This window comes from Palaemon carinicauda, chromosome 25 (genome assembly GCF_036898095.1).
Source record: "Palaemon carinicauda isolate YSFRI2023 chromosome 25, ASM3689809v2, whole genome shotgun sequence".
Taxonomy (NCBI): domain Eukaryota; kingdom Metazoa; phylum Arthropoda; class Malacostraca; order Decapoda; family Palaemonidae; genus Palaemon; species Palaemon carinicauda.
In genome coordinates this window covers 101,548,753-101,563,213 of record NC_090749.1, presented here as the reverse complement: position 1 = coordinate 101,563,213, position 14,461 = coordinate 101,548,753, and the positions used below count along the sequence as shown (strand labels likewise).

Below are 14,461 nucleotides of genomic sequence, written 5' to 3'. Positions count from 1 at the left end.
CAAGGGACCTGCTCATCTGGTCTAAAGGTCAAGACATCTCCCTAGTAACGAGGTTCATCCAAGGCAACTTGAATGTCATAGCAGATTGTCTCAGTCGGAAAGGGCAAGTAATTCCAACAGAATGGACCCTCCACAAGGATGTGTGCAAGAGACTTTGGGCCACTTGGGGCCAACCAACCATAGATCTCTTTGCAACCTCGCTGACCAAGAGGCTTCCAATCTATTGCTCCCCAGTCCCGGACCCAGCAGCAATACATATAGATGCCTTCCTCCTAGATTGGTCACATCTGGATCTGTACGCATTCCCACCGTTCAAGATTGTCAACAAGGTACTGCAGAAGTTCGCCTCTCACGAAGGGACAAGGTTGATGTTAGTTGCTCCCCTCTGGCCCGCGAGAGAATGGTTCACCGAGGTACTTCGATGGCTAGTAGACGTTCCCAGAAGTCTTCCTCTAAGGGTAGACCTTCTACGTCAGCCACATGTAAAGAAGGTACACCAAAGCCTCCACGCTCTTTGTCTGACTGCCTTCAGACTATCGAAAGACTCTCGAGAGCTAGAGGCTTTTCGAAGGAGGCAGCCAGTGCGATTGCTAGAGCAAGGAGAGCGTCTACCATTAGAGTCTACCAATCGAAGTGGGAAGTCTTCCGAGACTGGTGCAAGTCAGTTTCTGTATCCTCGACCAGTACCTCTGTAGCTCAAATAGCTGATTTTCTCTTATACCTGAGAAAAGGATGATCCCTTTCAGCTCCCACTATCAAGGGCTACAGAAGCATGTTGGCATCGGTCTTCCGGCATAGAGGCTTAGATCTTTCCAACAATAAAGATCTTCAAGACCTCCTTAAGTCTTTTGAGACCACCAAGGAGCGTCGTTTGGCTACCCCTGGATGGAATTTAGACGTGGTGCTAAGATTCCTCATGTCAGACAGGTTTGAGCCGTTACAATCAGCCTCCCTGAAAGATCTCACTCTAAAGACTCTTTTCCTGGTATGCTTAGCCTCAGCTAAAAGAGTCAGTGAGATTCATGCCTTCAGCAAGAACATCGGACTTTCGTCAGACAAAGCCACCTGTTCGCTGCAACTTGGTTTTCTAGCCAAAAATGAGCTGCCTTCTCGGCCTTGGCCTAAATCTTTCGATATTCCCAGCTTATCGGAGATCGTAGGCAAGGAACTAGAAAGAGTCTTATGCCCTGTTAGAGCTCTTAAGTTCTATTTAAAGCGTACCAAACCTTTACGAGGCCAATCTGAAGCTTTATGGTGTTCAATTAAGAAACCATCTTTGCCTATGTCAAAGAATGCTTTATCATTCTTTATCAGATTGTTAATACGAGAAGCTCATTCACATCTGAGTGAGGAAGACCGAGCTTTGCTTAAGGTGAAGACGCACGAAGTTAGAGCTGTAGCAACTTCCGTGGCCTTTAAGCAAAATAGATCTCTGCGAAGTATAATGGACGCAACCTATTGGAGAAGCAAGTCAGTGTTCGCGTCTTTTTATCTAAAGGATGTCCAGTCTCTTTACGAGAACTGCTACACACTGGGACCATTCGTAGCAGCGAGTGCAGTAGTGGGTGAGGGCTCAACCACTACAATTCCCTAATTCCATATCCTTTTAATCTGTCTCTTGAAATGTTTTTTTAATGTTGTTTTTATGGGTTGTCCGGAAGGCTAAGAAGCCTTTCGCATCCTGGTTGATTTGGCGGGTGGTCAAATTCATTTCTTGAGAGCGCCCAGATTAGGGGTTTGATGAGGTCCTGTTGTATGGGTTGCAGCCCTTGATACTTTAGCTCCTAGGGGTCTATCAGCATCCTAAGAGGATCGCGAGGCTCCGTAAGGAAGACGTACTTATAAGGCAGAGTAATCGTCTAAGTCGACTTCCTTACCAGGTACCTATTTATTTTGTTTTTGTTATTTTGATAACTTCTAAAATGAAATAAAAACTCTTAGCTCATAAAATGTAAACATATTTTACTGGTCTCTACCCACCACCCTGGGTGTGAATCAGCTATTATATATTCACCGGCTAAGTTAAATATTTAAAAATGATATTTTAATTATAAAATAAATTTTTGAATATACTTACCCGGTGAATATATAAATTAAATGACCCTCCCTTCCTCCACAATAGAGACGCAGTGGGACGAGGAGAAAATTGAGTCTTTGTTTACATAGAGCTTGGTATCTGGCTGACAGATGGCGCTGATGGGCATACCCGCAACCTGTATAGCGATCGCTGGCAAGTTTTTTTGTACAGTTTTTGTCTGTCGAGCAACAGAGTTGCAGCTATATATTCACCGGGTAAGTATATTCAAAAATTTATTTTATAATTAAAATATAATTTTTGATTCCTACTTCTCTTGTAGTTTTATTTCCTTGTCTCCTTTCCTCACTGGGCTATTTTTCCCTGTAGCAGCGCTTGGACATATAGCATCTTGCTTTTCCAACTAATTTAATGTTGTTACTGTTCTTAAAATATTTTATTTTGATTCCTACTTCGCTTGTAGTTTATTTCCTTGTTTCCTTTCCTCACTGGGCTATTTTTCCCTGTTGGAGCGCTTGGTCTTATGGAATCTTGCTTATCCAACTAGGGTTATAGATTAACTTGCCATAATAATAATATTAATATTAAATGCAACCAAGAAACGTACATCAAGTCATCCGATCTCTCATCTTGTATCCCCGAACCAGTTGAAAAAATGGTAACCCTAAGCAAGGAGGTCCTGACGGCGCAGGGGGGATCGCCCACTTCTGCCCGTCTGGGATTCCACATGCCTCCTTTCATCACAGTCCGGCACCTGCACCTCCACGTGATTGCTCCCGAACAAGAGATGGGGTTCCTAGCCCGAGGCATATTCAAAGCTAATTCGTTCTGGTTCGTTTCGGTGAGTATTTTGGGCCGGTTTGTATTTGTTGGATGTGAATATTTGAATATTGTATATTGTTAGACTCTTTGCCTATTTTATTTTTGGTACACGTGTGTTTAGTTTTATTTCTTGTATACATATGTCATCTTTTATTTTTTGTGTACATATGTCTTCTTTTATTTCTTGTATACATATGTCCTCTTTTATTTCTTGTGTACATATGTCTTCTTTTATTTCTTGTATACATATGTCTTCATTGTTTATTGATAGTACCTTAGTGTCATTATGCATGAGCAAACTTTAAAACTGAAAATTAGCAAAGGTTATGTACCTATGATTTGAGCACCTTCACACAAATGTCATTTGGGTCTCTTTCATCATATTCTTTAGGCCTAGAGGTTTTTGGTGTTTAGCTGAAATACCAAGTCAGTTATTTTTCATTTGTATATCTCTTATAACACTATACAGTGTGTTTACTATCTTGGTGTTCGTCAACATTTCTGCAGACTTCAAGTTTATACAAAAGTAATTGGATCCGAGAACATCAGCTTGTCAAGAAGATTTAAACCCAACATGCAAGAGAGGGTTCACATTTCAAAAGCACAGCAATGTTGGCTTTCATACAAGGCATGGCCGATCTTCATTTCATATCCTCCAATGGTAGAACAAAATTGATCTATGCTTACTTTCCCATAGACAAGCTGTGTTGGTGGTCCGTAGGCCTCGGAGGCTTTGATTGCATCTGATTCCATCTCTTATGCTTGCTATAATGGGCCAGGAAATGTCAGTTTTGAAGCATCTAAGAGGCTGATTGACACACATCAGTACATAGGTACTTAATGCCTCCGTAACCATTAACAGACTGCTGGACATGTATGGGTGGTCCCAACTACTCGTACATACTTTTAATACTGTTCAGCATATCATACATCTCTGCCAGGATTCTGATGAAGTATTACATATAGAAAAATAATCTGAGAAGGAATATACAGCTAGGAAACTATGATGTAGAGAGAACAAAGACATAAATAATGCAGATCATCACAAAGATGGTCTGAACGGATGGCATATGGTGGTGTAATAGCAGAATTGTCATATAATAGCATGTAAGCTTCAATTTGATATGTGTACTGTATAAACAAAATACAGCTTCCTGATAAATTCAAAACAAAAATGCTTATCTTTAAAAACATGAGAAATTCCTTTTTATAATATGAAACCAGCCAACCAACCTGGCTTTAGTTTTAGCTCTCGTAGGGCGTGAAGGAACTGTCGCCGAAGGCTCCTGGGAGCAATTGGCATAGTCCCGGGCATCGTGGGGAACGACGGGACTTCCGTTTCTGGGATGGTATGCATAATGACTATCAGGTGTCTCTTGTTTTTGAGCGAAGAACACCCACTACCGTCCAATTTAACTACATATTGATTTTGCAGAAGGAAGTGTCGTTACCTGCTGACAGAGGCCTTTGGTAACGCGCAATTTGACACACCTTTGCTCAAAATTGTAGGCCTGGTTATTACCAAACCATTTCTGATACTGTAAAATTGTCATAGACAAGGAACTTCTTATGATTTCTGAGGGCATCAGTCTCCTACAGCTACTCTAGCTGCCAATAACTAGTAAGGGTTGTCGATAGCGGCCTTTCTGACCGTCTCTTAAATCGTGGTATGTTTGTCTCATTCTGATAGCACTGAAATTACTGCGGTAGAGAGGCATTCTTCAAGCTTAGCATCAAGTGTACGGGTCGTATCCTAGTGCCTAACATAAGCAGCTCGGTTCCTCTTCCTTGGTAGGTACTTTTCTCATTTGGTTGACGAGGTCTGCCGTGGTTGTGTCCCCTGTTAGCTTCACATGTGGGCTTTGATCCACAATGAAAATGAAGGTAGGGCATCCCATTAGAAAGAGCAAGGCCTAAAGGAACCACATAACTGTAAACCACATAGCTGTAGCTGTTTCCACAGCAGCGTGTCCTGCCTTGACAATATCGATGAAGGACGACGAAGCCTTTGCCTTCCTTGCTCCATTCAGTGATGGCAGTCTTGGGGCTAGTTTTCTCATATGAGAGACCGACCTTCGCCAGCTGACTGACTGCATCCTATGCCAGACAGATTTTCTTCTGACACCCCAATATACATGGTGCCAGCTGGCTTTTTTAGGAGCACCAGGAAGGGAGCCAGGAAGGGAGAAATGGCAATGAACGGTGCCAACAGGTTTACAAAATCATTCAACGATCTAATTTCAGTCATGTTTGGTTTAATAATGGAGAGATGGTCATCAGAAACTTGAGAGAACAAAGGTGAGAAGATTATGGGAATATCACTGCTTCAAAGATTAGAAAAGGATGAAATAAGAATGGCAGGCATAGTGAAGATTACAGAGGTGATGAGAGCTTCACAACTGGAATAGTGAGGAGGGAGTGACAAGGGCTTGGGAGGAATTTGTTATGGGTGTAAGATCAAGAAGGAGGCAGAGAATTAATGGTGAGATAAGATGAAGGATGATATGGAGAGAAGAGGTTTGGTGGAAGCGGATGCCTTTGATAGATGTAGAGGGCACATTGGGCAGTCGACCCCTTAATTTAGGGATAACAATTGGAAAGAAGGAGGAGATCTTTAGTAGGTTTGTAGACATCCCAGCTAAGGGGGAACCCCACAAACTTGGTGTCCCTCTAGAAGAACAAGAACTTTAACGGATTAAGGGCGTTGCCCGTCTCTGCACACGTATCCAAGATGTCGAATATGGAGGAGAAATATCTCCAATGGCAGCATCAAAGTGTTGTGTATGAGCCTTGCTAGTGGTGCAGTGGCCAATAGACCTCTTAGAGTAGTGGTAATACCCTCAAGGGGTAATTAACATGGTAAGGCGTTACCTCCCCTCGTCTGTCTCTATGCGAGGAAAACTACAATAGGCATTGTCAGCGGTCATGAAGGAGTTTAATTGGACCTCATACATACATATACCAAGGCACTTCCCACAATTTTGGGGAGTAGCCGACATCAACAAATGAAACGAAACAAAAAGGGGACCTCTACTCTCTACGTTCCTCCCAGCCTGACAAGGGACTCAACCGAGTTCAGCTGGTACTGCTAGGGTGCCACAGCCCACCCTCCCCCGTTATCCACCATAGATGAAGCTTCATAATGCTGAATCCCCTACTGCTGCTACCTTTGCGGTCATCTAAGGCACTGAAGGAAGCAGCAGGGTCTACCGGAACTGTGTCACAATCGCTCGCCATTCATTCCTATTTCTAGCACGCTCTCTTGCCTCTCTCACATCTATCCTCCTATCACCCAGAGCTTTCTTCACTCCATCCATCCACCCAAACCTTGGCCTTCCTCTTGTACTTCTCCCATCAACTCCTGCATTCATCACCTTCTTTAGCAGACCTCATATATCTTGTTAAAGGATGTCGCAATTTGATGAGCCTCCTTAATGCAACAGGCATTAAGGGGCTTATAATCCACTGTATACCTGGGATATTCAAATTTTTACGCCACCACTTCTATTCTTGCACACCATTCCAATTTTTTTCTCCTTTAGTTATGACTTGGAGGATGCCTCTTCTAACATCTTCATCATCTTGCCTCTCACTCCCTTTTCCCAGTGCCTCGGCGCTTGCGCCTGACTGTGGCATGCATACGGCATAGTTCTGGGTGTCAGGTGGATGTGATGGTGTAGCGGGATGTCAACAAAAACAAACCCCCACACCTTTGATCACTCTTCTTTCAAAATATCCCACAACACAAACTTTCCCCTTACTTTACTTTAAACTGGACTATTGCACGAAGGGAACAACAAACAAAACATAACCTTAAAACTATATTCACCGCAACCAAAACAAAAATCATACATTAAACAAAATTAACACAAAAACAGACAAAATAACACTTTTCACGAATCATAAACAATATTAAATATAAACCGTAACACCATTCAAATAAAAAAACCTTAACAACTTAAAATTAACACACCCAAAACCAATATTTGTTTATGTGTGGACCACTTTGTCCACACAAGGGCCAACAGTCATTAAAAGCCCAAAACCACAACTCTGCAGCAACCTTATCACTGTTAAATATTAGTACGTATATGTTTTAGTTGGTTTGGGTTGTGCGCGTTATCCTCATCAGCATCATCATCATCGTCAATCGAAATACAAAAGCACAATCAAATCCGGTTCTTGAACACAATCCAGGTCATCTACAGTTGGTCAATCCACAAGAGCAGTCTAAGTATAATCGATTACAGGCCAGGTCAGCAACTAAAGATCGTCATTCAAATCAATTAAATCTCTCCAAAGGAGGAATCGCGGCCTGCCAAAATAAAAAAAACACTTATGAACACTCCTAACTAACTTAACTATCGCACCATAATCAAAGATAAACAATAAACTTTCTATCACTCATGAACGCGCCTAACAAAAATAAATAAAAACAGTACTTACTCAGAATATAAAAAAAAAGCTTCACAGCCGGCTTTCGAAGAGCAAAAAAATACAGAACCGACTCCTTCTATCGTTCGATATCCAATGCTTTCGCCCAAGACATTCATCACCACCCTATCCTAGCTAAAAAGGTAAACAAACAACCTCAATTATACCAACAATCTTTCCAACTTCAAACAATCATTCGCTAATTACCCTTTTTCTTCGGCGCGCACCGCGGACACACAAAACACGCACACACAAACGCACATACACACATACTCTCTTGCGCACGCGCGATCTAACAAAACGAAAGCAAATGAAATTCTCTCCCTCTCTCTCTGACGAAACTAAAGCAAATAAACTTTCTTTCTTTCTTGCGGTTTGACAAACTTAAGTAAATAAACACTCGCTCACACACACACACACTCTCTCTCTCTCTCTCTCTCTCTCTTTCTCTCTCTCTCTCTCTTTCTCTCTCTCTCTCTCTCTAATGACAAAGCTAAAGCAAATAAAATGTCTCTATTTAACAATACTAAAACAACTCTCTCTCTCTCTCTCTCTCTCTCTCTCTCTCTCTCTCTCTCTCTCTCTCTCTCTCTCTCTCTCTCTCTGTGACAAAACTAAAGCCAATACTGTAAACACACACTCTCTCTCTCTCTCTCTCTCTCTCTCTCTCTCTCTCTCTCTCTCTCTCTCTCTCTCTCTCTCTCTCTCTCTCTCTCTCTCTCTCTCTCTCTCTCTCTGACAAAACTTAAATAAACACACTCACACTCTCTCTCTCTCTCTCTCGATTTGGCAAACAAAAAAAATAAATTAAAATAAAATTAATCCTCCACATTCCTCCCCCCTTACTTTGCCAAATCCTCACACAACACTTACCTATTTTCTCATTACCCAGTCGCAATCAGGAACAGGGCCTCGGCTTCGGGTAACTGGGCCTTCATATACCTGCACTCTCTCATTCACTTCTTCCATGTCGTTTTCATTCAACGTACTATTACTATTCCCGTCTATGCTCTGCTCGTCTAAGATATCATTCACTATTTCATCTACCTCAATTTCATCTGGCCCGAAAATCCCACTAATTTCTGTCAACAATTCATCCATTACATCTAAACCATTTTCTACTTTAACAAAAGAATCATTCATACTGCTTATCATTCTCCTATCTTTCATTCTCGTGTCCGTCATACGTTCTCTTGCCTCATCTAACGAAAAACCACACACACTATAAGTATCATTCATACTCATCCAAGTTTCATCTGTATTAATACATTTATCTTCCATACTCACCTGTACATTTACACCCTTGTCCTGCTTATTCTGATTCCCGCCTACAACTACAAAATTTTCCCGCCTTTTATCCCCAGTAAAATTCTCAGACTTCTTTTTCCTTCCATACTCTACTAATACCAATTGCTTATCTTCTAAACCTAATGCCTCACACATACTCGGTTCATACTTGTTCGTTTTCAGCCATTTATTCATACCATTCTCCTGAATATATCTTGGTACCTCCTTCCATTTCCGCAACTGATTGTGGTGTGCCCTAACCTTTTCCACACTACCATCCACACTTACTTTACCTAAAACATAACTCAACCCACTAGAACCAACATCTAACACCTCATATGGACCTTCAAACTTATCACGTACCTTATTGACATTCATTCTTCCCTTTTCAATTACTTCTTTTAACACTTTCTCTCCCACTTTGTAGCTTTCAAATCTCTCATTTGCTTTCTTCCAAACATCTCTATCATTCTCGGACACACTCAATCTCGGTCTTACTATCTTTTCAAAATTCAACACAAACTTACACGGAGACATACCAGTACTCTTGTGCACCGTCGCATTATACGCCCACAACGCACGCCCAACATATAAATCCCAATCATTATCACATGTACTCATCATCCGCAAAATTTCTGTTAAGGTTCTTACAGTCCTTTCAGCCAAACCATTCGCACTTGGCATATACGGAGTCGAATACACATGTTCAATGCCCCATTCTCTCAACATCTGCTCAAACTCCCATCCAACAAACTCCGGACCATTGTCACTTAACATTTTCGCAGGCTTGCACACACTCATCGGCAACATCACTTGACTTACCATTCTCGCTACAGTCTCACTTCTTTTATTCTTGATGGGCACTGCATACGCAAACTTGCTCATATGATCGACCATGACAATCATTCCCACATGTCTTCTCGCAGTCACAGGCAACGAAACACAATCAATCACAAACATTTCAAATGGCTCTTTCATACGTAATCTCAGAACAGGCGGACTTGCATGCATGCTCTGATACTTCCCCTTCTGACAATCCTCACAAGTGGTCGCTACATCCCTACAAATTTGACTCAACCCAGGCGTAAACAACCTCTCTCGCATGCACTCCCACAATTTATTCTTCCCCATATGCCCATACCTGTCATGCACTACCATACACATACTTACAGCTGCATGCATTGGAAATACAGGAACATATATGTCTTCATCCATTCCCCTATGCAAAAAATACACAATATTCTTACAAACAATAAATCTTTTAACAACTTTCTTATACGCTTCCAAATCACACGGCCATTCTTCCACCCTAATACCATTTAAAATACATTCACGTAACCTATTTATTTCGAAACATTCACCTTGCATTTCTTCCACCTCTTCTTTGCTTAACAAATCATCTTCACTCTTTGCAATATCAATCATGCCAACAAAATTCGCCATGAATACACTATTATCCTCAATTACTATTACCTTACAGCCATTCTTTGAAAGCAAACCCTTACCAACATCAACTGACACATGGTGCAACCTCAAAAAATCTATTCCCATCAAAAAACAACTAGGCATTTCATTCTCTCCCATTACAATAAAATTATGTTCCACTTCCATACTCCCTAGTTTCACCTTCAACCTCACTTCTTCCCAAACAAGTAAACTTCCCTGACCTATTCCATGAATTCTCACACTCGTACACTGTCTTTTCACTTCCCAATTGTACCTCTCAATTTCCCTGATAACCGACTCATTTACTAATGACACTTGAGCACCCGTATCAATTAAACTACAATATTCATTCTCATTTATATTCACATATGTCATCATCCTTCCTTTTACACCATGCATACATACATTTACTCTCCTTTCAATTCTGTCACTCACTTCACCAATATGTTCATCATCATATTCACTGTCCTCTATACCCCCATATCTTAGATTAAGGTCACTTGCACCATCATCCTTCTCACTCAACAATTTGCAACATTCCTCCTTACATTGAATCCTCAAAATATATTCCCTATCATTCTCCTTACATGCCCTATATTCCATCGGTCGATTCCATCCAAAATACAAATACACAGTTACACCATACAACATACTTACCACCATTAATATCTTTGATAATACTTCCCCTTCTAGTACACTACTCTCCTCCTCATATACCATTTCTTTTGACACTTCATTCATCACCCTTCTTTTAAGCTCGCTTACACTACCTGGTATTTCCGTATCTAACCCCTCTTGTATTAACTTACTTAAACCCATTAGGATACACTTATATACCATATCTTCCCCTTCACAACTCTGTTCCACAACTAAACCTTCAGGCAACCTTTCAGAATTCTGATTACTCTCTTTATCTTCCATCCTCCCATGCATCCTCGACATCGCATCCGCTATCACATTCTTATTTCCCGGTACATATTCTAACCTAAAATCAAATTCATTCAAATCCTCTATGGTCCTAGCAACCCTTGCATTCACACACTCTTTCCTTATCATGTACACTAGGGGCTGATGGTCAGTACGCACAATGAATTTTACACCATACAAAAATACTTTCAATGCTTTCACACAAAATCGTATTGCAGCCAATTCCCTGTCAATCGTCGAATACTTCCGCTCAGCTTTATTAAACGCTTTACTAACATACGCTATTACTCTCATACGCTATTACTCTCAATTGCTCTTCTCCATTTACTCTCTGCATTTGAACCAAACAACCACCCATACTAACCCCACTCGCATCCGTATACAACTCTAGCATACTCGCATTTTCACTGTAGTCTGGAAATGCCAAAGTGACGTCTTTCGCGGCCTCTTCCTTCAACCTTTCAAACGCTTCTATCATCCGATCATCCCATTTCAATTTTGTACTATTCCTTTTACCCGTCCATTCATTCAAAGGCTTCCCTATACCTGAACAATCTCTAACAAACTTGCGCCCAAACTCAACCAAACCAAGAAAACCTCGCAACTCACGCACAGTCCGGGGACGTGGAAATTCTCGCACCTTATTCACAAACTTGTCACTCTTCCTTATACCAGATTCACCCACTACATGCCCAAGAAATTCCACCTCCCTGGACAACCATGTACACTTCTCAAGCTTAATTTTCACACCAACTTCAATTAACCGCATCAACACTGCCTCAAGCAACCGCATATGTTCCTCAACAGTCTCGCTCGCAATCAGAATATCATCTATAAAAACAGTCACCTTCTGTCGATCGAAACCAGCCAATACAACATTCATCGCTCTTTGGAAGGCAGCAGGCGCATTAGCAAGACCAAAACTCAACCTTTTAAATTGGTAGTGACAATTTGTACTTGAAAATGCGGTAATGGGCCTGCTCCCCTCTGCCAGAGGCATCTGATAATAGCCCCGCACCAAATCTAATTTAGTAAAAACTTTCATTCCATGCATCTTATAAACACAATCAGACACCACATTCATTGGAAAACGTTCTTTAACAGTCACCTATTTCACCTTCCTATAATCAATACACATACGTAAACTTCCATCAGGCTTTCGTACAGGGACAATAGGGCTATTCCAGGCACTCTCACTCCTTTCTATTACACCCATACGCTCTAATTCCTGACACTGCTCCTCTATCTCCTTGGCAATAGGCGGAGAAAAATGCCTGGGACGCTGATATATGGGGGTATCTTAACTGAGAACTATTTTAAATTCTGGCAGGTCTGACCCCCCACAATCATCGTCACCGAGACTCATAACTCTCCGCTTATCCCATAACATCTTAAGCAATCGTTCCCTTTCGACCTCACTTATACTCTCATCTAACTTAATTCTTCCTTTCAAGGTATCGTAATCCCAATCGTCATCGTTCTTTACCTTACCAGACATCACCTGTCTCGCCTTAACATATCTTCCATCCTCTACATTTATCAGTGTATACATACATCCCATGCAATCACCCTCACGTATTCCGCGTACTCTCTTCCTCCTAACACACGGCAACAACCTTACATACACCTTGGGTTCCTGCATATTCATAACACCATCATATATATACGCACTCGTTTTCACCAAATTACCTGCTTCCATACCTTCCACTACATATTCATCCTCGTCACTATTTGAAATTCCCAGACTGCTCGGCCATGCAACTTTCACACTAATAACCTCACCATTCTTACCCGATAACTTTACACTTTCCTTTGCTACCAACGGCACTCCCTTCCACACCTTCGTACTCACTCTGCCGTCTTCCTTTAAATAAAATTCCCCACAAATATTACCTTTAACCTTTATTTTCAATCATATTCACACTTGGATGTACAATCATACCACATTTTTTCAGAAATTTATACCCAAGCAGTACGTCATATTTCTCATTCGCTCCCTCGACCACGTAAAAATCATTATCTTCCATCATCAGCCCCCCAATCATAACATTTTCTCGTAACTTTCCTTGCACAGGCATACGCAAATTACCAATACCTTTTACTTCACCCTTACATCCCCTAAATTCACAAACCTCTTTCACCTTATCATATGCATTCCTAAACATTAAATTGACACCACAACCAGTATCAATCAAACCAACCAACTCTACACCATTAAAAATCATTTTCACACTCATGCAAATCATGTGCTCTTTCTCCCATCACATCTTCATGCAATAAACCCTCACGAACATGCATCACATTCACTCCCCACACACACGAGGACTCACCCAGCTGAACCCTCTGATGAATTAGTTTCCCGAACATCCTGGCTGACTTGATCCCTTCTTTCTACAAACCCTAGCTACATGCCCATCTGCACCACATTCAGTACACTTACCCCGTGGCTCCTTGCACATTCTAGCATAATGACCATCCTTACCACAATTACCACAAATTACATTCATACGATTATTACGGCATCCACTCGCTATGTGTCCAGTCATACCACACCGATAACACTTAACCACTTTCTCTTTCTTACAGTCGCTAATACGATGCCCTGTCTCTCCACACCCGAAACATGCTCCTAATGCCCATCTACACTCGTTTCTTTTTATGTCCTACCTTCCCACACCTATAACACCCTCTCTTCACGGATACCACTACCTAACCTAACTTGCTGCGTACTAGCACTTCTATCTCTCCGAACTTGATTTCCCTGTCTAAACCCGTCATTTCTCATGGGTATTCCTACATTACTCACCCTAACACTTCTATCTATTACACTATCAGCTGCCCTCATTGGCCCTCTCATAACAGCATCTCTAAAACTACCAAATTCTGGCACACTTTCCTCCATTCCAGTTCTTACACTCACAGATTTACTTTCTTTCATACACCTATCCAACTCGTAATCCTCAACTATCTCTAAAATATCATCCCAAGTCAATCTCTCTCTAGTCCATCTCATTTTCTCCTTCCGTTTCAAATTAATAAACTCACACACACACTCTCTGGTACTGTACCCAAAAACTTCTTCATTAGTTCCTTATTTTAATTTATTCCTTCGTCCCCATACTTCTTTCTAGCCAATGTTTCTAATCGACATACATACATCGAGATTGCTTCACCCACCTTCATTCGTGCTTCATCAAAATCATTTTTTCGCTTATACCTAACACTACCTTTCATACGTTTTACCTGTTCAATTATCCTCTTCTTTACACTTTCATACTCAACCTCTCCTACACTCATTATCACCCCATACATCGTCAACAAATATCCTGACAAAAATTCTCCCAACTCCCTAGCCCAAACTCTCTTACTATCCCCATACTTAGCCTGACAAAACTTTTCATATTCCCTAAAGAAGTCATATACATCCCTACTGCTATGTTCATTAAACCTTTCACACCTAGGTACCTCTCTCATAAACACTGTCTTACAAACTTCCTCTACTTCATTCTC

The 14,461-nt window shown here is 41.2% G+C and overlaps 1 protein-coding gene across 1 annotated transcript in view; it reads left to right on the top strand.

Annotated features, from left to right (window-relative positions):
- Window positions 1-14,461, top strand: part of LOC137618744 (adenosine 5'-monophosphoramidase HINT3-like) — a 48,865-nt gene that overhangs the window by 22,377 nt on the left and 12,027 nt on the right. Inside the window, exon 5 of the mRNA XM_068348921.1 lies at window positions 2,683-2,876. Within this exon, the coding sequence (XP_068205022.1) occupies window positions 2,683-2,876 (194 nt within the window). The remainder of the gene's footprint in view (window positions 1-2,682; window positions 2,877-14,461) is intronic.